Here is a 25,398-nt window from a genome sequence, read left to right as displayed (position 1 = left end):
TGGATAGCACCTTTGTGGCACAAAATTTTAGTTTAAAGGAAAGCTGTTGTAAAACTTTATTTTAGCTTTTATGTTGTAAAATGTAATATTTAGTTGCAAAATTTAGAAAAATCAACATCCTCTTTTTGTTTAATTTCTCCCTTTCTGCTCATCTTCCCTTCCTCTGTCTTTCTTTGTCTCTTTCTCTTCCATCGTGTCAGTTTCCGTCTTGGCCTCAATGTGTTGGGTTTGTTTCCAGTCTGTGCTGGAGCAGCTCATTCACTTGCATCCACAGGTCCTGAGTCATTGTTAGGGTGAACTGCTGAGTCATGCTTTGCTTCTGAGGACTTCCTGGCCTCAGTGACCTGTAATCCGGTTCCTGTGTGTTTGTGCATGTGTTTCAGCTCTGAATCCGTGACTGTTGTGACATCTCTGCAGGCTGTGTTCGCCTCCCTTTATAGATATATTTATAACATAGCACACTGACATTGAAGATCTAATATTTCAATCAAACAGTTCCAGGAACTTAAAGCCGTAGGAACTAAAAAGTCAGTGTTTTCTTTTGCTTTTCTAGGACCATGACGATTAGGTAAATAAGACCCAGAACTGATTAGAAAACAACCATGTGGTTTGAGAAGTACACAAGTCTTACATACGAGACAATAGCAGTGGTTATGATGTTCTTTGTGTTTCAGTGTTGTGTGACTGACATGCAAAGGTTTTTAAGGGAAGATATGAAATACTAAAAAGGCAAGAGGGCCATCTCCCAAGTACAAAGGAAGTGCTGAATGATTTTTCACTTAAGCACATATCAGTGAGGAAAAAATGAGCAGATGAAGTTAAGTTTTTATAATGTTTCTCCTAATTGCTTATACATCATACGTCTCACTGCGAGTACTACGACCAACCACTGCATGCTTGCAGTCTGAATAAATTTGTAAGCATGGTATTAAAGTTTAGAGGAGTGTGTTTGATGAGTCCACTACCTTGGGAACAGGGTCTAAAACTGGGACTGGGAACTGGGAGTTGCTTGATAAACAGTATAAAAACTATATAGGTTTTCTAAAGGGTTCATGTCCATATTTGAAGCTTTTTCTTCAGATGAAGTTTCTCTCATTTCTGTGTTTGTTTGTTTTTTGTAACAAAAAAGAGTTTCCACACTTTAGTAAAGTTTTTGCAGTGAGATCCAAATGGGAACATTAATTATGGTCTTGCTCTTGTTTTCACCAATATTGGATCATTTTTACAGTGAAGACACAGACAGGAAGTGCATATAGCAAAGGTCTCTGGTCCAGAACACATTGCATTTATGTGATATGCAAATGACTGTGGGTCCATATTAAGACTCATTCATATTTTTCATTTATAATTGATATTTGCATTGCATCAAGTCAAAGTAATAGGCCAAAACTTAGTGTATCCATAGTAGGATGTTGTTTTTAGATGTATAACAAGTCACAGTGTAAAATATTTGGCTGATCTTCTTCCTCCTCTGTCTTCACAGGACATGAGGAAACATGTGATGATGACCCTCTTGGACACAGAGCAGTCATATGTGGAGTCACTCCGCACTCTTATTCAGGTAACACACACACACAAGCACAGCTACACACACTCAGGTAAGCGGACACACTACAAATACTTCTACTTCTTCTTACTTCTCTGGTCTTATAAATTGTTATTGAGCCGTGGGCCCAACACAAATACAAACTAATACATATAAAAGCAAATAAACACAAAAACAAACGCACCATTTTGGATTCACAGATTGCTGAGCGCATGAGTAACAAATGTAGGTAACAAAGGTGTTATGTAATCCACTTATTGTCATTCATCCTGTCAGGCTAATCTGCTAACTCCACCACATCTCACTGTCATCAGCATTATCTACCCACACACACAGACACACACAAACGCTTTTCTATATCCTTCACCCATCTCTGTTCCAATAGCTAACTAACCTTTACCCCAAATCTTAGACGCACATACACACACACACACACTCATACACGCACACACTCCTCACCATCTTTACCTGTGATCACCCTACATTGTTATGTAACCTGTCACCAATTGCTTTGTGTGGGTGAACATTGTGTGTGTGTTTAAGATACTGTATATAACAAACCACAGTATAAGATATGCAAATGCGTGAAAGAGGTCAATCTAAATGCTGATGTGTGTGTGTGTGTGTGTGTGTGTGTTCTTACGTGTGTGTGTGTGCGTACGTGCATGCATTACTATAAAATGTATGTTTGTTTGTGTCTGTGCGTGCACATCCCACATGCACACTGAATTTGCTGAGTATCTGCCTATGCGTCTGTTTCTGTGTATACGTATGTGTGTGTGGCCACAAAGTGAATAATCCTGGACTGTGTTCCCATGGCGACACAGGAAAAATAAGTGTTACCACGGTGACTGCAGTGAAAGTGCAGATCCCTGAAGGAGAGTGTCGGATGGAAGGTTTCTATATAACTACAGTATATTAATTTATGATAATAGCAATAACAATATATATGGTCAGCTGAGGTCGGAGCAGATACCTGGTCTTGACATAAAGAATTAATATGAACTGTTCTAATCTATGTTTTTATAATAATAATGCATCAAATAAAAAAGAGTAATGTGAAAGGGTTCGCTCATAGTGATAAACCCACAGAGACTTAACACCCAACTCTTCTCTGACTTCTTTCAGCTCTTTTCAGCAATTAACAGCAGACAGACAAAGTTGGCAAATAGCTGCTGAACATAATGTAGCATGTAGCAGCTAAAAAAACAGATATTTCCCTCTGGAGTTTGTGTGGACCGAAACTAGCTAAAAAGCTAAAAGAGAGTTAATATAGGTGGACAGAAACATGACTCCAAATAGATGCTAATGCTAATGGTAATCCCCAACTGTTAGATTTGCAAATAGAAAACAGTTTGTAAATGCTTTTGTCACATGTAAGGCAATATTAGTGTAGTGTTTACAGCTTGTTACATGGCCAAACAATAATTTAATGCAGGTTTAAGAATGAATATGTGCAGCCAAGTTGGTAAATTCCAAGTTCACATCAGACTCTGAGTTGTAGTTCCAAATCAGAGCGATCAGGGATTCCTGACTTCTACGATATCTCCGGCTTGATTCAGGGGGCTCTGCCGCAGGTGCTACAGTCTCGGATTTAATGTTCAAACGCCCTGCCTGTCACAATCCTCAGATGTTAAAAAGATTCTCATACACATACATCGACACATTCCACGGCAGCAATCTGAAGTGATCAAGCAAGATTTCATCAGACTTTCTAAGATCCCTGAACTTAGTGGGAAAGATGTGGGAGTGGGGTGTTTCATCAAACTCCATCAGCTCCATTCCTGGCTGCAGCTTCACTGCAGGGGACAGAACACTGGCTTTATTGACAATTATAATCCGTTCTGGGATCAAGCTTCACTTTTTAATAGGGACGGTTTACATCCAAATCGACTGAGTTCTCACACGTCGTCTGCCAATATACATCACTCTTATTAACCCAGCTATGCGACTTTCATCAACCAGTACAATCCCAAACTCTTCTTCGCCCACAGTACATGAGCTTGTAATCAACACGGGCTCTGGTCCATACTCTTGCTCCTCCTATCGGTCCACCACCACAGTAATTCATACTCATGTTACAATCCTGGTTGTTCCACCCACTGTCTCATATGACGGCTCCCCCTGCTCGCTTCCACGTTATATCTCTGTTATCTGGATAGTCGAGATTCAGTTCTTATGCTTCAATCCTCCAGGGTAAGGGTGGTCAGCTCACTACACTATATTCACTGTTTGTCCCCTCCCCAACTCCTTTTTCTATCAACTGTTTCTCTAAAATGTGGTCTGTTAGATGTTCAGTCCTTCACTTGCAGTGATTTTATAACTTGTAATTGCCTTGACTTTTTATGGCTATTGAGACTTGGCTCACTCCAAATGATACTGCCCCTGAGGCTACCCCTGATAGCTTTTCTAATTTTCATCCCACCCCAGCCTTCGGGTCAGAATGTGATGCATAAAAAAAAGTTTTTTAGTGCTCTTTTGTGTCTTTTGGGTTTTAAGTTTTTTAATGACTGGTCCAGTTCCTCTGCTCTGCATACTTTTATACAGACTTCTGAAGCTAAATGGTTTTATTCATGAATTATACTCAAATAGTACAGTAGAGTTCTCGTCTTCAGTGATTTTAATATTTATATATCTATTTAATATTTATGTATTCTTCTAATCCCCTTTCACATGATTTCCTTTTCTTTATCAAGTCTTTCAGTTTAAATCAGATTGTTAAAGGTACCACACATTCTTAAGGCCATACTTTAGACCTGGTCCTCATTTTTCTCCCCCTATAAATGTGAATCATGTTGACTTTTATGTTGGAGATCATATCATTTTGTATGTTCCTTTATCTCCACCCACTGATAAGACTTGTGCTACTGTTCTGTCAGGTGTCCTTACTGCTGATTCTGCCAGTAAGTTCTGTGAAGCTTTCTCCAATACCTCCAACCTCAAGCTCTTTTATGCAGCCAACAATGCCCTGATGCATTTGCTAATTCTTTCAATAGTATCTGCCTCTCTATCTATGACTATAATGCTTCTCTCAAACTCGGAAAGAAAAACTTGAATCCTTTTCCACAGTTCAGTGGACAGACTCCGGCCCTCAAGAGTGAATGCAGAAAAGCTGAATGTAAATGGAAAGCTAATAGGTTACAGGTTTCCCTTGACATCCTAAAAAGTCACATGGTCTGCTATCAGACTACAATTTAAGAGGCAAGCCTATTTTTTTTGTTTGATTTCCAGAAATGCCCACAACTCAAAAGTAATATTAAAGTCTATTGAGTCTCTTATAAGCGGTTCCACAATGCCTTATACTGAACCTAGCCCTGAAAACTTAAAACTTCCTTAAACTTAATGATAACAAAGTGGAAATTGTTTGCCTCACCCAATTCCTTCAGTCAGATAGTCTGCAATCTGAGAGCCCTATCCAATAACATTAAGCCTGCCACATGGTCCAGTCATGTATCAGGTTTATACCCCAGTTTGTTTGGGAAAAAAAAGTCTCTAAATCTAGCGACAGTGTGCTAAATTGACACTGCAGGCTGTAAACACCCCCGTAATAGAACCTGTTTGCACCAGAAACTCAAACTCAGTGACGAGGCACTCGGCTGACCAGTGGTTAAAATATCATCACTCAGTCAGTCAGTCAGGGACATTCTAGATTATAGGGCTGGCACCGCTGTTACAGTCCAGCCAAAAATTTGCAGAAAATCTGAGAGGTTACTGACATGAAACATGTATTTGTTTAGATAATCAAACAGACAATGAATGTAACAGACAATAAAATTTGTTTCTGAGCAGGAGGAATGCTTAGTAAAAACTTATTTAAAGGCATTTTTTCATAATAGTAACATTTCTGTAGCCCTGTTGTGCAGGAGAAGCTGTGGAGGGATAAAGGACAACCATCTCCATTTCCTCTTTTCCCAGAAAACACACCACCCCCTGCTTCTCCCTCCTCGTTATAAAACATTAACACACACATACAATAGGAACTGAGTGCAACATCACCACCAGTATAGCAATTTCTTCAGTTTATATTAGTGCTGTTTCACCTGAGTGTATAAATGAATAGTTAGTATTGTTTGATGAGAACATTCAAACAGCCATACAAGCTGCTGGTTCATCACTGTTGCACAATAATTTGCAGCTACTCCCATGCATATTTAAATGTTTTGAAATGGTCAGTCATTTAACTGGTGCTTCTGTCCCCTCAGGGCTACATGCGTCCTCTCAAACATCCGGACGGTGGCTCTATAGTAGACCCTCTGCTGGTGGACGAGATGTTTTTCCAGATCCCAGAGATCCTGGAGCACCACGAGGACTTCCTGGAGCAGGTCGCCGGCTGTGTCGGCCAATGGCATGACAGACAAACCGTTGGACACCTCCTCATCCAATCAGTGAGTAGAAATGTCAATAAATTGGAGTGACATGACTGTGCTTCTTCATGATTACTAAGAAGACACTGAGTACAGAACACAAGGTTGTGCCAGTAAGTCACATTATGACCTGAGAGTTTACTTGCTGATTAGAGCCAGACCAATAAAATAGTTACTGCTAATTGCTGCTATTTTTGCTTATCAAAGATATATCAAGGTATATGTCGGCCAACTAGTAATAAGACGTTACAGTAGAGAAATCACGACATTTGAGATAATTAACAAACATCGTCTCTATTACATAGTATGTCCACTAAAGTTTATATTTCACTCGTAAAATGTTCTACTTAGTACATATCTTGCTTTTAATTCTTTTAATAACAAAATGTAGGGGATTTTATTAAAAAAGGATATGTTTATTTATTTATGTTAAAGAATATAAATATATATTGTGTCATGTCAAATATCAGCCTCAAAAATCCAGTATCTGTCAGGCTCTAGTGGTGATATCCTCTTTGTGCTCTAGGAATGTAATCAGAACATTTGCATTGTTAGCTCCTGTACGCAGAATGTAGACTGACAGTGTGAGATTCTTAACCTCTACCAGCGAGCAGCGATCCCCTGAACTTCTCTGAACAGCCTCTGTCTTGAGAACAATAACGCCTGAGTGTGTGAGAGAGAAATTTGTATTCTACAATGTGAGAGTATTATAGCGGTAGCTAGAATCACTCAGCAAAATAACACAAACTAATTATCAGAGGTATTCAGTCCACCGATCCGTACACCTCATCCTTCAAACAGCAGCAAACCATTAAAACCTTTAACATTTTCACGTACTTATTTTAAAGTTTAATTCCAAAATGTATAATTGCTGTAAGTTTGTCTTGAATTTTTCTGAACTACAGTGGTGCTGCAGTAAAGTACCTCTCCACATAGGACATAAAATCATCTATTTTGCTGTAGACTAGAGCTCTAATGAATAAACAGTCCTTAAAAGCATTACAGACATCAGGGCAGACTGGAGGGAAGCTGTTTTATTAAGAGATGGTCTATAGTTGGCAACACTAGTTTAATATTTTGTTTTCCCGCTGACCTCTCGGCGACCCATTTCAAATTTCCCATGACCTGAGGTTGGCTCTAAACGTAGACTTTGAAAAACATTGCTCTAAAGCACCAGTGTCGAGCTAAATGTCAGGTTATGTTCCTTGAGAATAACAGAGAGAAGAGTTTTTATCCAGGCTGACAGTTTCACACTGACTTTCAACAAACACAGACAGAAAGTTGATATAAAAGAAGCTCAGATGGCAATTTCCACTTTCCCCAGTTGACCAAAATGCAATGTAGCCACAGGTTTAGTTTTTTATTGACTGGGAAAGCCTTCACTCTCTTGCTATGCTAATGCTATTGTTATCACTCTCAGCTTGAGTGAAAGATTCTTCCTGATTCTCACAAAGACAATGTGGAAAATGAAAGAAACCACAAAGTGAAATAGAAGTAGATGAAGCAGGCTGAGGCAAAGAACTACAAATTTAAACATCGTAATGTTTTGAATTTATACCTCCAGAGATATAGGCTTCATATTAGATAAACTGTTGTGTGATATTTGTTTCTGGGGGAGGGTATGCCTTTAAAGATAAGAAAATTTAAAAATGGATAGAATACAGAAGATTATAATGGGAGATGCAAGTAGTGGAAGTAGGGAGGTTAGAGTAGTGGGTGTTTTTCCTGTTCAGCTGAAGCGGTTGCAAATCCTTCACACAGCTCAGACTGAGCCTCCCTCCCCCACTCCTCTCCCTGTCTACCCCCCTTCCTTTCTGCTGCTGCAGCTCTTAAAGCTGCAGTAGTGAGAGTGTGTTTCAGGCCTCGTTGGCGCAGTAGGCAGCGCGTCAGTCTCATAATCTGAAGGTCGTGAGTTCGAGCCTCACACGGGGCAGAGTGTTTTGTTCAGGTCTTCACTGTTTATAGTGGCAGACGCTGTTATGATTTGTGGGAAATGTGTCTGTGCCAGCATCTGTAGCAGATTTGTCTGACCAGCAGCAGTAAATCTCTCTACATTTGTGGAAAATATTACAATAGAGGTATTTCGTAACACTGACTCAGTGCTTGTTTATGATTTAGACTTCAGCATAGAAAATCTTCCTACTATCCTATCTCTCTGCTCATGCAGTGCTCTATCAACATAAATCGTTTCATGACCTCCTTCCCTCCCAAAAACATATACGTAATCTACTTTCAGCTCCTCAAGCATCCTGGAATAAACTAGCTTTTTTTTGTATTTACATATTCATAAAATCTTGATCTAAAATATGTTGCATGGCTGTTTTAATGTATTGATATGCGTCATTGAGTCCCTCTCCCAGACTATGAAAAAAATATTTCAGTGATTTTGATATGCAGATGTACACTGCACAATTAAAATAATTTGTATTTGATTTGTTTATTGACAATCTCTTAATATATATTTATAAAATAAAATGTAGTTCAGACTTAAGAACTAGACTTATTTACATTATTGTGTGTGGTGTTGTGAAGCACAGTCCAGCAACATTTATCATGGCTGAGAAGGGCACTGAAGGTTCAAGGTTCATTTTACTTATCCATAAAATCCTGGAATTTACAATGCTCTCGTCCTGATGAACCAAGGCTGGCAACAGAACATAGGAAATAAATAAAACCATAAAATCATGGATAAAAACATCAAACAAGAAAACGATATATATAACTAACCCTGACGTTTGACAACCAAAATCTAAGCAGTTTGTCCTTGAGTCCAAGTGAACATTTGTACCAAATTTGAAGAAGTTCCCTCAAGGCGTTATGGAGATATTTCATTCACAAACCATTCACACAGTTCATTCACATATGTCGTTCACACAAAAAATGTTTTGTAAGGTCACTGTGACGTGACCTTCGACCACCAAAATCTAATCAGTTTGTTCTTGAGTCCAAGTGGACAATTCTTCTTTGACACCTTGTTAATTGAAGAGCACACCAGTGAGAAATATATTGAGAGAAAAATCTTTAGCGAGAAGAACATTGAGAACATAAGAACATTAAGTGTCAGTTTTTATAACTGGTGTAAAATCCTCTTCTTTCTGCCATTTCTGTCCTCTGCTGGGACTAATCCTCACATTATCCACAGATCTTATTTCTCTGTGAGACTGAGAAGGATGGAGAGAGCAGAGAGGACACTGGGAAATACGTGAAAGAGAAAGGCAGTGAGGAACAGAAGAGGGTCGGGTTATTTCATGAGAGGGTAGAAAGCCGGTTAATATGTGACGTCAAATAAGGTGCCACACTGTGCCTTATGTCTGTCCGTGCCTCTACTGTCTTTTTTCCCCATCTCTGACAGTATCTCTCTCTGCCCTCTATTGGTGAAACGAACTCAGGACAGGGTGATTCATCCATGTGTGTTCATGTGTGCGTTTCTGTTAGTATGTGTTTTTTAGAGAGCAAATGAAAAAAGAGAGATGGACAGAAAGACTAATCTTTTCTAGTGCCAGCCTAAACACACTGAAAACCAGTTACAGCAAGGTTTCTTTGGTGATCTCTCCAAATACAGCTCACCTTTGTTGTTATTATGATTATACAGTAAAAAGTACAGTTTGTGCTACATGTCAACTGTTGAGCACAGCCTAAAATGTACCAAAATAGCAACGTAGTGATACCTCTCTATTGTTTGTTCAACAGCTATTAGTTTGTAGTTGCTTTTCCTGGTTGTTTAAGCAAATGCAACAATTTACCTGGGAAATCTTTATCCTGAAACAGGTTATTTTGGTGTGTTGGTAGGAAGTTAATTATCTTGTAACATATTTTAAAATAGAGTATTGTTTACAACAAGTTTGGAATATCTTGCAGCTATTATAATCAATCATTTTCATTTGTGTTTACTGCTAATTAGCAACCGTTAGCATGCTAACATGCTAAACTAGGACAGAAAATTTCATCAGCATGTTAGCATTATCATTATGAGCATGGCTTTGGGGCAAGTCCCAGGTTACACTGTAGATTTGAGACTTTTTTTTTGGAGTCAAGTGTACAGAATTGCTGAATCTTCTCTGGAAAAAAGGAAAATAACACTATAAATCAGGATCAATAGATAATAGTGACTGATAAAGTGACTGCACACGTAATTTACTAACTCAAAAAGTGGATTTGGTGTTAAATTACTCTTTAAAGAAGAATCAAACGACCATTAAGTGGAAATGTGTGGAATGGAAAGAAAACAGTAGAATGTAAATGAATGTGTGCTTTGTACTGCCTCAGAGCTTTCGCGAAAATAGAATATTAGACTTGTTTGATTAATTGAATCATCATTGTTTATGAAGGTTGACATGTTCATGTCTGTTTTTTCTCAACCAACCAATAGTCCAAAACTCAAATATATTAAATTTAAAAAGATATTAAACAGGGTGAAATGTTTGGCATGCTTGCTGATTATTTTCTGTCAATCAACTAAATGTTTCCGCTCTGGTAGCCATGTAATCATATTGCTTGTTTGGTCACTTCCCAGAGATCACTATTAAAGAATAAAATTCTGATTTACTGGAGATATCTACCATAATGAACGCCATCATCAGTTTTACTATCAAGTTCGAGATATCAGCCACAGATAGTACATAACTGCTCCAGTTTTGACCAGGATTATTTTATTTTTCTGCGAACAAAAACGTCTGCTTTTAGACTCATTTTAACAAAATTAAACACAACTTAACTTAAATGTCCTTTTCTTCCCCCTCTCTCCAGTTTTCCAAAGATACCCTAGCTAATATGTATTCAGCATACATAGACAACTTTCTCAACGCCAAAGATGCTGTGAGGATTGCCAAGGAGGCCAAGCCAGCGTTTCACAAGTTCCTGGAGGTGAGTGTTGGACTGAAACACAGGATGTCTGGTTTTGTCTGAGCAATTGCTCTTATATGTTTGTTTGGAAAACTAGAAAGAGTCTGCTGACTTGCCAAGAGTTTGTACCCACTATTTACTTTGGTATCTCTATAAGTTAAGTGTGTGTGTGTGTGTGCGTGCGTGCGTGTCTGTCTGTGTGCGTGCATGCATGTGCGCGCTTCCTGTCTTCCCCCCCTCTTTGTCCATGCTGGTATTCCAGCTGGAGTTTTTGTCTTAGAAAGAGAGACACTTAATTGTTCTCACACTAAAGTTATGGATCCACCTTATGAATCAAGAATTGTGTGTTATATACATGTCAAATGATTTTACACTATTGATCAAAATGAAAACACATACTGTTTAACTTTCATTAAACTCTCATTTCAAAATCAAATGGTAACAAATTTAATCTGAGAAACGTCTGTCTTACTCTGAATTTTATAGCTTTTTTTATCTTCACTCCATTTCCTAATCTGAAAGTATAGACAAATAATTGTTCTTGAAACCATCTCTTTAAACCAATTCAACCAGATAATTTATCTTTAAAACCTGTGGATATTTTAGCCATGTGTCCAGTGAAACCACTGTGGTGTGCCAGTATCTCAGAGCTCAGATACAAAAATGTTATCAGGCACCACAAAAACCTGTCATGTCCTCATCCTGTTCTCAGTTTACAACCATAGAGTTTCGTGCCAGGTAGGGTTTTCACTGTGGAACCACTTTGCCATCTGGTGGAGACATGAAGTGCAGCACTGATCTGCTTGTGCTCGTCTTGTTAGGTGAATCTCAAGTTACTCTCTGACACTCTCTCATATCTACACTCTTCTTCTTCCTTCCTTCACTCCCTCAGCAAAACATGCGTGAGAACAAGGAGAAGCAGGCTCTGGGTGATCTGATGATTAAGCCAGTGCAAAGGATTCCTCGATATGAGCTGCTGGTTAAGGTGACATATCTCAAAGTATAACTACCTACTTTCTATATACTGAAAGTAGCCTTATGCTGTGTTTAGTGACAACAAAATTAGTTTAAAGTTTGATTAACACACAGTGTTGTTTTTCACGCAGGACCTGCTCAAGCACACCCCAGAAGATCACCCAGACCACGCGTTCCTACTGGACGCCCAGAGGGACATCAAGCGCTTGGCTGAGAAGATTAACAAGGGACGTCGCTCCGCTGAGGAGGCAGAGAGGGAGACCAGGGTCATTCAGGAGATTGAGGCGCACATAGAGGGAGTCGAACATGTGAGATATTTATTATACAGTGTGTATTACTAAGATAAATCTATGTTTGTAGGTGATATTTGCCTTTTAAACTGTTAGGGCTGCATTTCCTGATTTCACGATTTCCTGACATCCATTATGCTTTCAGATATCTTGTTTTGTCTGTTTGACATTTTAGATCTAGAAATATTAAGCTCATTATCATATATGATGAGAAAAGGGAGAAAATTTCATAACTGAGAAGCTGCATCAAGAGCATTTTTGGTATTTTTGCCCGAAAAAGTGATCATCAATCAAGACAGTTAGTAATTCGTTTTCAGTTGGTTACTGACTGGTTAACTATCCGTTTCAGCTCTAACCTCTACATTGTTCTGCAGGTCTCATTAAAGTCATCTGTCCCAGAAGAAACAATCAAGAACAAAGAAACTGTTTTTCCGATGTTTGACTTGTGCTCACGGGTTTTATACAACATCTTAAAAGAATGAGACAGAATGAGACAGCAACAGTTTGTTTTTTTTTCTATTAAATGATAAAGACCTTTCTCTCTGTGTCTTTGCGTTAGATTCTGAATCCCCAAAGGAAGTTCTTGAGACAGGAAATGGTCATGGAGGCGGTAAGAAATACTCAGCAAATGTTTGTAATAAAGTAACCTAAAGTGGTGGCATCATTTTAAAATGCCACTTCATGAAACATAGGTCAAAATAACAGAACAGCATTATGAACTGTCCTCCTACATATTTACTACCTTCCCCACAAATTTAGTAGTAAATGTAATAATATTGTATGTATCTGAACTTTTTTATTAATCAATAACGTGTCAAAACATTCACAGCTATTCCTCTTTTCTTTCTCTCTGTAGAAGACAGTGGGTGGGAAGAAGGACCGTTCCCTCTTCCTCTTCAGTGATCTGATCATCTGCACCACTCTCAAGAGGAAGTCTGGCTCATTAAGACGCAGCTCCATGAGCTTGTGTGTAACACACACACACACACACACACACATACATACACACACACACTCACACACACACTCACACACACACACACACAGAGGCTGTCATAATACAGCTTCCAAACCCAACTGTGCCCCCTGGTGTTCAACAAAAGATATAAGGACAATGTTTTTTTACAAATGACAAAATTTGCCTTGATGTTCACCTTTTTTCTCCATCACTTTCTTTCTTTCTTTCTTTCCATCTCTTCCTCTGCTGCTCTCTCTCTCCCTCTCAGATACTCTGCTGCGAGTGTCATTGATACTTCCAGTAAATACAAGTTCCTTTGGAAACTTCCTCTAGAAGACGTAGAGGTGGTGAAAAGTAAGACTGTGTTGAGATCACGTACTGCTGATGGCATGGGGTCAATCAGGAAACTGCAATGTTGTCATTTATGTTTTTTTTTTTTAAGTGAATTAATAGTTTACTGCACATGGCCCTTTTCTGCATGTGTTAAATAACTGTGTGTAGTTCCAAATACAATAACACAACATTTGTGACATACACTCTTTTTGCACACATATGCATCACTAATTAGCCACCAGTATATTTTTTCTAGGTCTCCTCTATCAAATTTCTGTATGAAAATTTGGTTTGTCATTTCGACCTCACTGTTGGTTCATTTATCAGTATAAAAAGGAAATGAAACCCTTTTGAGCTAAACTCTGAAAATAGTATTTCATGTAACTGTTGTATGGTTCCCTGTTTGTTCTTCCCTGCACCAGGCTCCACCCAGGCAACAAACAAGGAGAGCATTCAGAAGATGATTAGTCGACTAGATGAGGATCTCAGCACGCTGGGTCAGATCAGCAAGCTGTCTGAGACCCTCAGCTTCCCACACCAGGTACTGTGTGCCAACACGCACATGCAAACAGCATCTACGTGTTTGAGCATCACTGTTTTTTGTCTTAAATCTTCCTCCTTTGGTGCCTCTACCTGTCACCTTGTTTGCGCACAAGAATAAATTGTTGACTTTTGCTCTTTCTTGGTCTTTTGTTCTCTCAAACGATGTTCCTGTTAACCATAAAGCAGTCCAGCATTTCATAAGCCTTTACTAACTCTCATCTTCTTTTCTGTGTTCACTGTCATTTTTTTTAACCTCTCCTCCTTCCTTGTGTACACCAGTCCATCTAAATATTCAGTCCTAGATACTCACAGCACAAGCGCAACAACAGGAACTACAAGGATAGACTGATCGTTGAGTAATTCTTTTTTTCGTCTTTTGTTTGTTCTTATTCATTTCCATTTCTCTCAGTCCTTAGACGAGGTGATAAAGGATCTGATGGCGTCAGTTCACAGGGAGCTGTCAGAGAAACAGTCTTTGGCCTTCAGTATGACCTTCCTGCCCACAAAGCTGGAGTTCACCACAGCCTCCGCTGAGAGCACCTTTGTCTTTGAGTTTACCTCACCTGACGCTCGCTCCAACTTCGAACAGGCGTTTGAGGAAGCAAAGAAGAAACTAGGTCAGTGAAAAAGCTTTATTATGAGACAAAATATTTTTGATTATTCTGTAGCCTGCAAATAAGACGGAGAGAGGCTGTGAGGGTGGTGTTTGTGTGTGTGGAGAGAGTAGTAATTTCCTTAGACAAAAATGTGTTGCATTAATTACATTTTTAATGCTATAATTATTATTTTATTGTTATTGATTCTGAAAAGGATTCATTAGGCATAGAGCTACTTTATTTAAGCAGGCTAAGTTTCTATTTGTATTTTTTTTTTTTTTTAGCAATGAATAAGGACCAGTGGGACCCAGAGTTTCTGAAGGCAATTCCTATAATGAAGACACGTAGTGGAATGCAGGTGAGAGCAACATGGAATATCTATTGTCATGATTTATGTCTGTCATTTAAATCAAGTAAGTTCACACATGTAGACAAATCTGTCCTCACAATAGTCATCTCCTCTCATATTTTGTTGCTTGTCTCCAGTTTTCATGTGCCTCTCCCAGCCACAGCTGTCCCGACAGCGGCTGTGAAGTGTGGGTGTGTAACAGTGATGGATACGTGGGACAGGTGAGGACAGTTCTGCATAAGGGATTATTCCGTGTTTTCTGGAGGAGAAAACACATTATATGAATTTTGCAACAGTCTGATGTGATGATGATGCTTCCTCTGCAGGTGTGTCTGCTGAATATCAAAGATGAGCCCACAGTAGAGGCCTGTATCGCTGTCTGCTCAGCGAGGATCATCTGCATTGCTGCCGTACCAGGACTCAAGGGAAGGTTAGTGGACACACACACACACAAACACACACACACACACACCCACACACACACACACTTGCAGCAACACAGATACACAGGTACACTTTGAATTAACAAAGGTCTGAGTTATTTGTGTTTGAATTTGTGATTCAAACTGAAGTTATAATTTAGACCTGTTTCTCATATTCCCCTCCCATGTGCTGCACAGCGTTTCAAAAGTCTGTTTTCAAAGTCTCAAAAAGCCATTAACCGACCACTCTTCACTCTCAGGGAGCGCGGATCAGAGCCCAACCCCGCCCCTACCTCCAGACCACCTGGTCAGCAGCTCCATATATCTATCTCTCATTCATCTCTTGAGCTGACAGAGCGGCCTACAGGTTTGTCCATATAGGTTTTTACAACATGAGAAGCAGCAAGAGTTCATATGTCAACTGATCAACTAATTGACTGTTTCCAGGACCAGGGGCGGAGCTTGTACCGTTTGACAGCGATGACACAGATGACGAGGATTCACCCAGTCCTTCTTCCACTCTACAGAGTCAGGCCAGTCACTCCACCATCTCATCCAGCTATGGCAGTGAGTAAAAAAAAACATCATGCACACACACACACACACACACACACACACACACACACACACACACACCGCCCTCACAGCCTCTATGAGGCCCTCACACTCTTTATTTCTCTTTAAGATGATGAGGGTCCAGGCTCCAAGGACATGGCCACAGAGACCACCAGCAGTGAGGAGGAACAGGAGTTCCCAGTGGCGAGCTCTTATGGAGCTCCTGGGATGTTAGGGGTCGGTGGAGGAAGTCGAGCCCAGACAGAGAGCCCCATGGACGGCCGCGCCATGCGTCGTTCCTCCCGGGGCTCTTTCACCAGGGCGAGTCTGGAGGACCTGCTCAGCATTGACCCCGAGGCCTACCAGAGCTCAGTGTGGCTGGGCACAGAGGATGGATGGTGTGTGGTATAGCAACACATGCAAACTCAAGTCATTTGATTTGCCCAGTCAAAAGTCTTGCAAACCTTCAACCCAAATCACCAAAAGTTTCCAGTGAACATATCATCAAACCTAAAGATATGCACTCACAAATGAACATTTGTCTGTGTGGAAATAACTTCCTTGCTTGTTGCAAATTCATCACCAGAGTTGACACTATACTCTTCATGCTTCTGTTTCTGTTAGCATCCATGTGTACCAGTCCTCGGACAACATCCGCAACCGTAAAAACAGCATGAAGATGCAACACTCAGCGTCCATCCTCTGTATACTGTGAGTCTGCCTTTTTGGTCACTTTTGTTGCTTTGAATTACATAAATACATTATGAAGCTGAAGTAGACACTTAAAAATGCAGAATGAGTGACATTGGAAGGGAAAATGGATGAGAAGGCATTTTATGCAGCTGGCTTCAAATGTGTTGTATTTCTAATTAAATATTTCTATTTTATTTTTTCCTCCTTCAGGTATTTGGACAACAAAGTGTTTGTGTCCTTGGCCAATGGAGAGGTGATTGTCTATCAGAGAGAAGCAGGTAAGTGTTGGACGTGACTGGCATTAGGCAGAGTATGAAAAACACTCAGCTACAGTTGTATTTTACATAAAGTGCTTTTAGTTTAACTTCATCATAACATTTTGTTCAAATCTTCAATATCTTACATCCTCTCTAGTCTGCACACATTGGGAGTGAGGGGTTCAAAATAATGACATAATCATGTAAAGACAGATGTCTTGTAACCATCATCTATCTCAATAAAGATTTCCGCACATCAGGTGTGTTGTGAAGTTACTTTATAACCCCCCATCAACTACAAAGACAATTCAGCAGCTCTGTTAAGGATCAGATGCTGTAATTTTTTTTAATGTGAAACGTGGGTTGTAACTTGAAAAGCAATATCTGTTATTTTGTTTTCTCTATATTTTTTTCTTTTTTTAATCCCCTTTAATGTCAATGTCACTCTGCAGGTAGTTTCTGGGATCCTCAGTCCTCTCAGACGTTAGTTTTGGGCATGCCCGCTAGTCCTGTTACCAAAATGGTTCCTGTGGGAGGGAAGCTTTGGTGTGGCTCACAGAACAGAGTCCTTATTATCAACACAGCTACACTGGTACAAGAGGTAAGAACGGGTAGATTGGTAGTATGAACACACAGTTTGACCTAAAAGCTGTGGTGGAATAAAATGTACACACACACACTGACAGATGAGTGAGTATAACACTTCTTCCTTCCATCTCTCTCTTTCATCCTTCCTCACAGCACTGCTTCCAGGTGGGCACTGACAGCAGTCGATGTGTGACGTGTATGGTGGCCTACGGTCAGGGTGTGTGGCTGGCGTTGCAGGGCAGTGCACAGGTCAAACTGTACCACGCTCAGACCTGGGAGAGCCTGACAGAGGTGGACGTGGCGCCTGCAGTGCACAAGATGCTCGCAGGTAAATACACGTGAGGAATATGAGCACAGATACGGGGTTGTAGGTGCATACATAAACATGCGGATATACATGGTAGAGCTCTGTATAGGCAGAAAATGCACAGTGATAAGCATATGTATCGACTGTATATGAGCACACAGAAAACCCCAGGATTAGACAACTATACAGAAAAATTGTTGGTATTATTTTGATTACAGATGTCAGCTCATATGCAGGAAGTACTCCTTAAATTTAAAATTTCACCTCTCTTTCCAATGTCCTACCACCCTGTCCTTTTCTCTCACTTTCACACATCCCATCACTCTCCTTTTCGCCCCATCCAACGCTCCCTATTCTCCTTCTCTATTCAGGTGCCGATGCGATCATCAGGCAGCACAAAGCCGCCTGTCTGAGAATCACAGCGTTGCTGGCCTGTAAGGATCTGCTGTGGATTGGCACAAGTGCAGGTAAAAACACACTTCTTAGTCTAATAAATCCATAGATCCACAAATCCATAAATCCATCCATTTCATTGTTAAATCAGACGTGGGCAACGATTTGATGGTACATTCACGTGCAAACAGTATTAAAAAACTCATATGCTATACACATTCAAAAATATTTAGTGTTTATTTTTGCTCAGGAAAATGTTGATTAAAAAACAGCAAATGACAAGGCTTTTAAATGTTGTCTTGTTAGTAACAAAAGTGTATTTTGCCTGTGATGTCTGTATAACGTGGTTCTGAGGAAATGTTTTAAATTACTCCTTGGATTCAAAAACAAAGCATATTTCAAGACAGTGTTCATCCACAGGGGTGGTTCTTACATTGGCAATCCCAGCGGTGAGCTCAGGAACTGGGGCTGGAACACTGAAATCTCCCCTCATGCCGATGGGCTCGGCTCACGGACACACGGGCCATGTTCGGTTCCTGACATCAATCGAACTACCAGAAGGATTTGACATGAACTTCCCTCCTCCAACAACTGACTCCACAGGTTTTTACTGCCTTTTCAGACATTTTGTTTGCAATCAATAATTTATACATCACTGGCCTACGCACTGGTGTTTAAAAACTTTATTAATGTGCACCTGTCTACACATATGCATTTTTCTACATTTGCTGCAGAAAGCTGAACCTTTCTCGACCTTTAACCCGTTCTCTCTTTCTTAGGCAACCAGAGTGGCAGCACAGTTGATGGGAACCTCCAAAGGCGTGACTCTGCGCGTCGCAGGGCCTCCGCCCACATCCCTCCAAAAACAAATCATCTAGTAATATCTGGCGGTGATGGCTATGAGGATTTCAGACTGACCAATAGCAGTGAAACAGTCGGACGGGACGACAGTACCAACCATCTTTTGCTTTGGAGGGTCTGAGACAATTGATCCCAGTTTTTAACAACCAACCCCCACCTCCCTCTAGCTGAGAACTGCTCACAAGTTCCTGTCCTTTTCCCTCAGCGGACTTCTCACTTTTTGGTGTTGTTGTTTTGGTCTTCTGCTCAGTCCGACAGTCTCTATGTGCATAATATGGCTGTCAACTCCCTCCTGAACTTACAAATGAATATGATCACTTCAAACCCAGTTTTCTTGTGTTAATGTTTCTGATGGTGTGCGTTGTTCCTCACTGAGTGGCGTCTGTGCGTGCGTATTTCGTTTTTCGGCATCTGCAAGTATCGTCTAGAAATGCGCTTTTACACTCAAGTCTTGACTGACAGAAACAGAATTCAGAGAAGAATGAAATAATGACGTTTCCAAACTTTCACAGGTGGTCACATGTTCGGACTGAGAACAAGTGAAGGAAGGAGACAGACGAGGACTTGGACTCTCCAGAATATCATTGCACGGGAGGACATTTAAGTGAACTTCAACATGAGTGAAGCATGTAATTGTTCTTTGACATTTTTCTTTGGGTTGTTTTGGACTTGGACATCAGCTCTTTACTCCATCATCACGTCATCTTAACCTGAACTTCAGACAAAAAGCCTCCTGAAGATCAGAGGAAGATGTCATGACAAAATATATGAATATCTATGAATGAAACATACCAACACAGACTGTACTTTGATGGGTATTCTGAGTTAGTGTTTATTAGAGTTCAAGCTTAGCACAGTGGCTCAGTCTTTCACGTCTGTGAGCCTCTAAAGGAGTAAAGGACGACAAATTTTGCTCTTTAAACCCGACTGGCCAGGGCTAAACAACAACCCCTGATGGCAGGCTTTCTGGCCCCAGTAGGGATGTAATAATATCTACTCCACGATCATTGCTTATAAATATGAGACCACCTAAATAATCTTTTCTCCTGTAGAGGGGAGAGTGAGTGAGAGCATCATTTAAGTGCAATATATGGCAAGGGTATCTAACAAGACTATAATCACATGCATACAGTCACATACATTAATGCACAACCTTCACTCGCTGAATCAGAGGACATTTGTGAAAAACATAAATGTGTGTTTTCCACAGATAATCACATTGTATCTTTTTTTTCTTATTTAATTTTTCAATTTTGAAGCAGTGTCCCACTACTGGTAGAAAAAGGTGCATTGGACACATTCCTCCTAAACATGACTATGTGAAGCCTTGAATGTGTTAAAGTTTTGACACTAAGGGATCTGAAGAGATTTCTTTTGCCATGAAATTTCAATTTATTGAGCATTCTGTCAGGAGGGAAATCAGGACTGGTTGTTGCTGATTTCTATAGCAGAAGTGACGCTAGGCTGTGGTAGCAGATAAAGATAGTTATGTACAGTATTTATGGTTTTGATTTTAGCGCCTTCTTTTACAGCACTTAATTTATAGAAGATGCAGCTTTCACTTTTTCTTTTTTGTTTTGAAGAACAAGGAAGTCCTGGCTTGATTACCAGAAAAGATAAACCAGCATAGTTTGGCCTCAGCGGACATACAGTACATGCACACTAGGGGTGTAACAATATAGTCCACTCATGCTTTGATGCACAATACAGGGTTCTTGTTTTGGAGTGGTATGACTCCATAAACGTAGAGAGAGAGGATCAGAAAAGTGAGGGTCTGAAGGAAATATTTTCATCACTACAAAACATACCAGACTGCAAATCATCCAGCTGTCAAATCAATTCCAAAATTAACTTTCACATTGTTTCTGAACTCAGCTGTTGGACTGACAGAGAACGCACTCACTCTATTTCCTGTTTGCGTGCCAAATGTTAAGATCTGTTTAATATTTCAGTTGTTTTTCAGCTCAGTGGTGCGTATTGTGGCATTTTTGTTACATGAATTGTAGCATGTTTTGTTACACCCCTATGGACAGACGCACACAAACACAGATTTCAGTATTGATTGTTGAGAGTGCATAAGAAAGAGTAGGTCAGAAGGACAAACGCTGAGCACCAGCACGTGCCTTCAGAGGGCTAAAAGTTAAGCCAGTTACACACTAACACACACACACACACACACACACACACACACTCTCTCTCCTTCGACTCACAGCAGATGTCTGTGGAAAAGAAGGATGACTCTGACTTGTCCTTGCGCGCACACACACACACACACACCCTAGCCTCGGGCTGTGGGGCTAAGCAGTGATTGTCTTTGATCCCTCCAAGCTTACAAAACCTCATTGCACCTTAACCAGCCATCTGGGCACTTCACCTCAGCTTTCCCACTTCCAAATGCATCCACATAGGATTAACTCTCCCACTGTGAGCAGAGCTAACAGTTAAGAGGATTAGCTGGTCATTGTGATAGCTGCTAACTATCTAGTGAGCTCTCTGCCTCTGAAAGTGTAAAAGTCGAACGACCTGTGTCTGTGGACACTCCATAAGTGCTCTGTTATAAGTAGTATAAGGAAAAAGGAGCTTGTTTGTGATTTTCTGCCCACAATTGAGGCAAAATTCCAGTTAGCCTGTGGTAGCATGTGAAGAATACAGCAGAGGAAAGTTTGAGAAATTTAGCAAACTTTAAGGAAGAGTTTGGGAAATACACTCATTTGGTTTCTTGTCTAGAGATAACACAATTGATACCACTCATGTTTGTTTGATAATTGTTTAGCTACAGCCAGGATATGGTTACCTTAGCTCAATACAACTACTGGAAATGGGGAGAAAGCAAGGTGAAAACCACCTACCAACACCTTTAAAACTAATTTATTATCATAAATCATCATAAAACCCATAATGTAAAAACAACACTGTAGTTTTATGAGGGGTTGTACTGTTACTATTTCCTGACAGACTCTAATGACTTTCCTGGAGTGTTGTTTAAGCTAATCTAACAGTCTCCTGGTGGTAGCTTTTTATTTACCTTACAGACTTGAAAGTGGTATCTTACCCTGCTCTTGTCAAGAAAACAAATATGATTATGACCCAAAATGTCAAACTATGTCTACGTAATGTCAAGGTAGCAAATGTAAGTGTTTTTAATGTTCCGTATGATTCACAGCAAAGTTCATGTTTGTGTTCTCAGCGCCAAGAGCTGCCAAGTTACCCATGCTGTATATCTATGCTGGGCGTAGAGCAATGGAGAGCTCTCTGCAGAATGGAGTTAGTATATTTTCTGTGAACAGTGAAACATCTCTGTGTTATTTCTGCTGGTACCAGCGCATTTCTAAAATGGAGTTGAGCAGCAAAAAAGGGTCATAGCTCCATGACCAGTCCTGGACCTGGGCTGAAAACTGTTTAGTGTGATGGCTCTGTTCATGATTTTCTTAAAGTGTTGCCATAGTTGGAGTCAATAACTTTCAATTCGGCTGATTCAGAAAGTTCGATTTTCTTTAAAAATCTGCCTTAAGAATATACTTTACATTTATATTTTGTACTTTACATTTCCTCAGTAGTCACATAAGTAAAAATGACTGAATAATCATATTTTCAACAGTTGCATTGTAGGTTTTGACCCCATGTGTATCAGCTTAGACTCTCTTCATACAAGCATGCACACACACACACGCAAACACACTGCGTATTAGATATGAAGTAAAACTCAATGCTAATTTGACCAGGATTGAGAGAATGAAGCATGTTGTGTGCCAAGAAAACAGAAGATTCATGCTCAATTTTCACCATCACGTCAAACTCATCCTATCATCACTTCCAGCAACCTCCTCGTGCCCGTATGTGAACAAAGTCTTTATTGTTGTAAATATTGGTATAAATTGCCTTTTTTTCTGTAAATAGTGCACCCACGGTCCTCAATTGTTGATATGAATCTAATGGCATATTTTTATATATTTGTGTAAGGTTTGTTTTTGTTTGTATTTTTCCCCTCCCTCTGGCATGCGCTGTCAGTCATGTTTAAATTATAACTGTCATAGATCTTTCCAGAAGAAGACAAGATGGCCTCTCTTGTGCTCAGGCTGACTGAAAGATTGAGTTTTGTGATGTTGACGTTTTCCCTGTTACAGACGTCAACAGGAAGAAAAACAACCACCTGATCATAACTCTGTTTATCTCTGGCTTTGGTTGACATCTTGCGGTTGTCATGGTGACAGTCTATCAAGTCTATCAAGAGTTTCTTCCTGTAAGTAGCTGTTCTTGTTTTGTCACTGTGGGTTCCTCTTTGTAATTAAATCAGTTCACTGGTGCCATTTTGTACCTGTTCTTCTTTCTTCAGCTGGCGAGGTGTAGGTCACTTAAAAGTTACAAAATACAACAAATTAAGTTTGGTGACACTTTACACCACAGCTCATGATTTACAGTGTAATTTTGTTGCATGGATCTGGTACTAATAAAAAACTTCATGGTTCCTACTGGTACTTACATGTAGGTACTGTGGAAGAAACCATGACTATGGGGAGCAAAGGAGTAAGAGCTTAAACTGTTAGTAGAATCATGGATTAATCAATCAAAAGAAAATGACTCAGGAACAATTTTTTATAATTCATTGTTATTTATTTAACAATTTATTTAAATATTTTGAGAAGAAGTCAAAGATGATTACCTTGATGGGTATTTTCCCACTATTTTATGAATAGACTATTAAACAAGTAAAAATAAATCAGCTAATTAACTGAGAAGAGAGATAATCATTTGCTGCAGCCCTCCTTTTGCCAACTTAAACTAGTGTCACTGCTGGTAGCAAGAACTCAAAGTAAGACACAACCTTATGTAGGCACACTCATTTCCTTAAAATCGAGTGGAAACAACCTTGGATCTTTCATGTGGTGCTCCTAAAAATGGATACTAAAAGAAGGCCAAGGCAGTCTGCTGAAGACCAGGATTTTCATTAATTATTAATATGACGCCATCCTCACCTACAATGTGGTGTTTACTAGCACGCGTCAGTGTCACTCCACTATTCATTTTACTTTAACCCACTGATCCACAGTGAAGTGTACAGTGATATAATAGCCCTGCAGTGTATAGAGGAAAACAGTATGAATGCAGGCTATTCAGGACACACACACACACACACGCACAAACAAACAATACCCCTTCCCCTCTCATGAACACACACACACAAGTTACAACCCACTTCCATTCACACACAGTATTCAAATGTACTAATCAGTGAGGTTCTGTGATGAATGAGAGAGTCCGTAAAGACAGCAGCACAGAGATTCGTCTGTGTCTAAATAGTGTGACTGGTTGATATTGTGAGTCACTGACTGACACTGACTCACTGGTTCATCCCACAGGAAGGAGCATGGGCCAGTGGAAATCTCCTTCATTCACTGGTGTCAGATTTAACAATATTATTTGAATTTGAAAAAGCCATGTCACTTTTTAATCTTGCATAGTACTGCAAGTGTCAAACACATGATCTTCAAAGGTCCATGATAATAAGAATTAAAGTGTTTCTCTAAAAAAAAACTGTCTACATAAGTAGGGGAAGGTTTAATCCTGTTTTTTTTTCCAATCATGCAAGTCTTTTATCACACAGCTATGACAGAACAATGATTGGAATAGGAAGTTTCAACAAACTTCCCAATGTGGCAACACTGGGAGTGACTGTTTAGATTCAAACACATACTTAGCCTAGACCCTGGTATAGGAGTATGTTATCCTAAGAATAATTGAAAGTTAAATTTCAGCAAATAAGTTAATAATACTGCTGAAATGTATGCATGGATTAACAGACTACACAAATCATCCATTTAACTGGCTTCCTCTGTTTAGGTTATGAGAGGGACGATTCTCAATGTCAAAATTTAATGTTTCAGACCTGTGAGTGTTGCAAGAGGCAACCTGCAAAGGCTTGTTGGTATGTAGCCCACGTTTGATGAACTGTATGTAGGTCATCATATAGTTAATCAGTTGTACATAACAACAGGCCTTTTTCACTGACGATATTCTGACCCGCCACAATAGGAGAATTACAGGCCCAAATACTAAAGTGAATGATGGCTGAAGTCCCTTTAGCTGCTTCACCTTCAGGTTCCTGTTATTGTGCATGCTGGCTCACTGTTACACTGTCACATCTTACTGTGACACGTAAACAGAGCAGAGTAATGATTAATGTTATAAGGAACACCTGTGCTTTTCCTAGTAATACTTTCGAAACAGAGGCAAACACTGTGTCTGGTTGGCTGTCAGCTCATTCAGACCAAAGGAACAACCATTTTGTATTATATCATTTTATTATCTTTTTATAATGTTTTATTCGTCTATTTTAAGTTATTTATTCGACACTTTGGGCGCCCATATAGCCTATGGGGTCATTATGATGACTCTCCATACAATAACATCTATAGCTTATGAGCTACTAGCGTTAGCTTGTGAGCCAAAGCCACCTGCTGAGGAAAGCCAACAGCCGACAGAGGGGGTTTACACACACGCATACATACACAGTGACGGGGGTTTCAGC

The 25,398-nt window shown here is 39.8% G+C and overlaps 1 protein-coding gene and 1 non-coding gene across 2 annotated transcripts; both read left to right on the top strand.

Annotated features, from left to right (window-relative positions):
* The first annotated feature begins 1,486 nt into the window (after window positions 1–1,486).
* Window positions 1,487–23,175, top strand: arhgef17 (Rho guanine nucleotide exchange factor (GEF) 17). The gene is made up of 23 exons (XM_023398725.2): window positions 1,487–1,561; window positions 5,749–5,931; window positions 10,657–10,773; window positions 11,645–11,737; window positions 11,859–12,035; window positions 12,577–12,627; window positions 12,874–12,983; window positions 13,244–13,329; window positions 13,731–13,849; window positions 14,261–14,468; window positions 14,732–14,805; window positions 14,934–15,017; window positions 15,123–15,226; window positions 15,479–15,585; window positions 15,666–15,785; window positions 15,904–16,171; window positions 16,398–16,484; window positions 16,677–16,744; window positions 17,176–17,324; window positions 17,465–17,639; window positions 17,990–18,085; window positions 18,432–18,614; window positions 18,791–23,175. Exons 1-23 carry the CDS (start codon window positions 1,487–1,489, stop codon window positions 18,991–18,993), a joined length of 2,937 nt encoding a protein of 978 aa, XP_023254493.1. The 3' UTR covers window positions 18,994–23,175.
* Window positions 7,771–7,843, top strand: trnam-cau (transfer RNA methionine (anticodon CAU)). The gene has a single exon. It is a non-coding gene; the product is annotated as a tRNA-Met (tRNA).
* Window positions 23,176–25,398: the final 2,223 nt, after the last annotated feature.

The sequence above is a fragment of the Seriola lalandi genome, unplaced genomic scaffold (genome assembly GCF_002814215.2).
Source record: "Seriola lalandi dorsalis isolate HSWRI2012SDOR001 ecotype SW California unplaced genomic scaffold, Sedor1 jcf7180002049771, whole genome shotgun sequence".
NCBI classification, from domain to species: Eukaryota; Metazoa; Chordata; class Actinopteri; order Carangiformes; family Carangidae; genus Seriola; species Seriola lalandi.
Note: the sequence above shows the minus strand (reverse complement) of the source record. Positions and strands in the feature narration are given on the sequence as shown.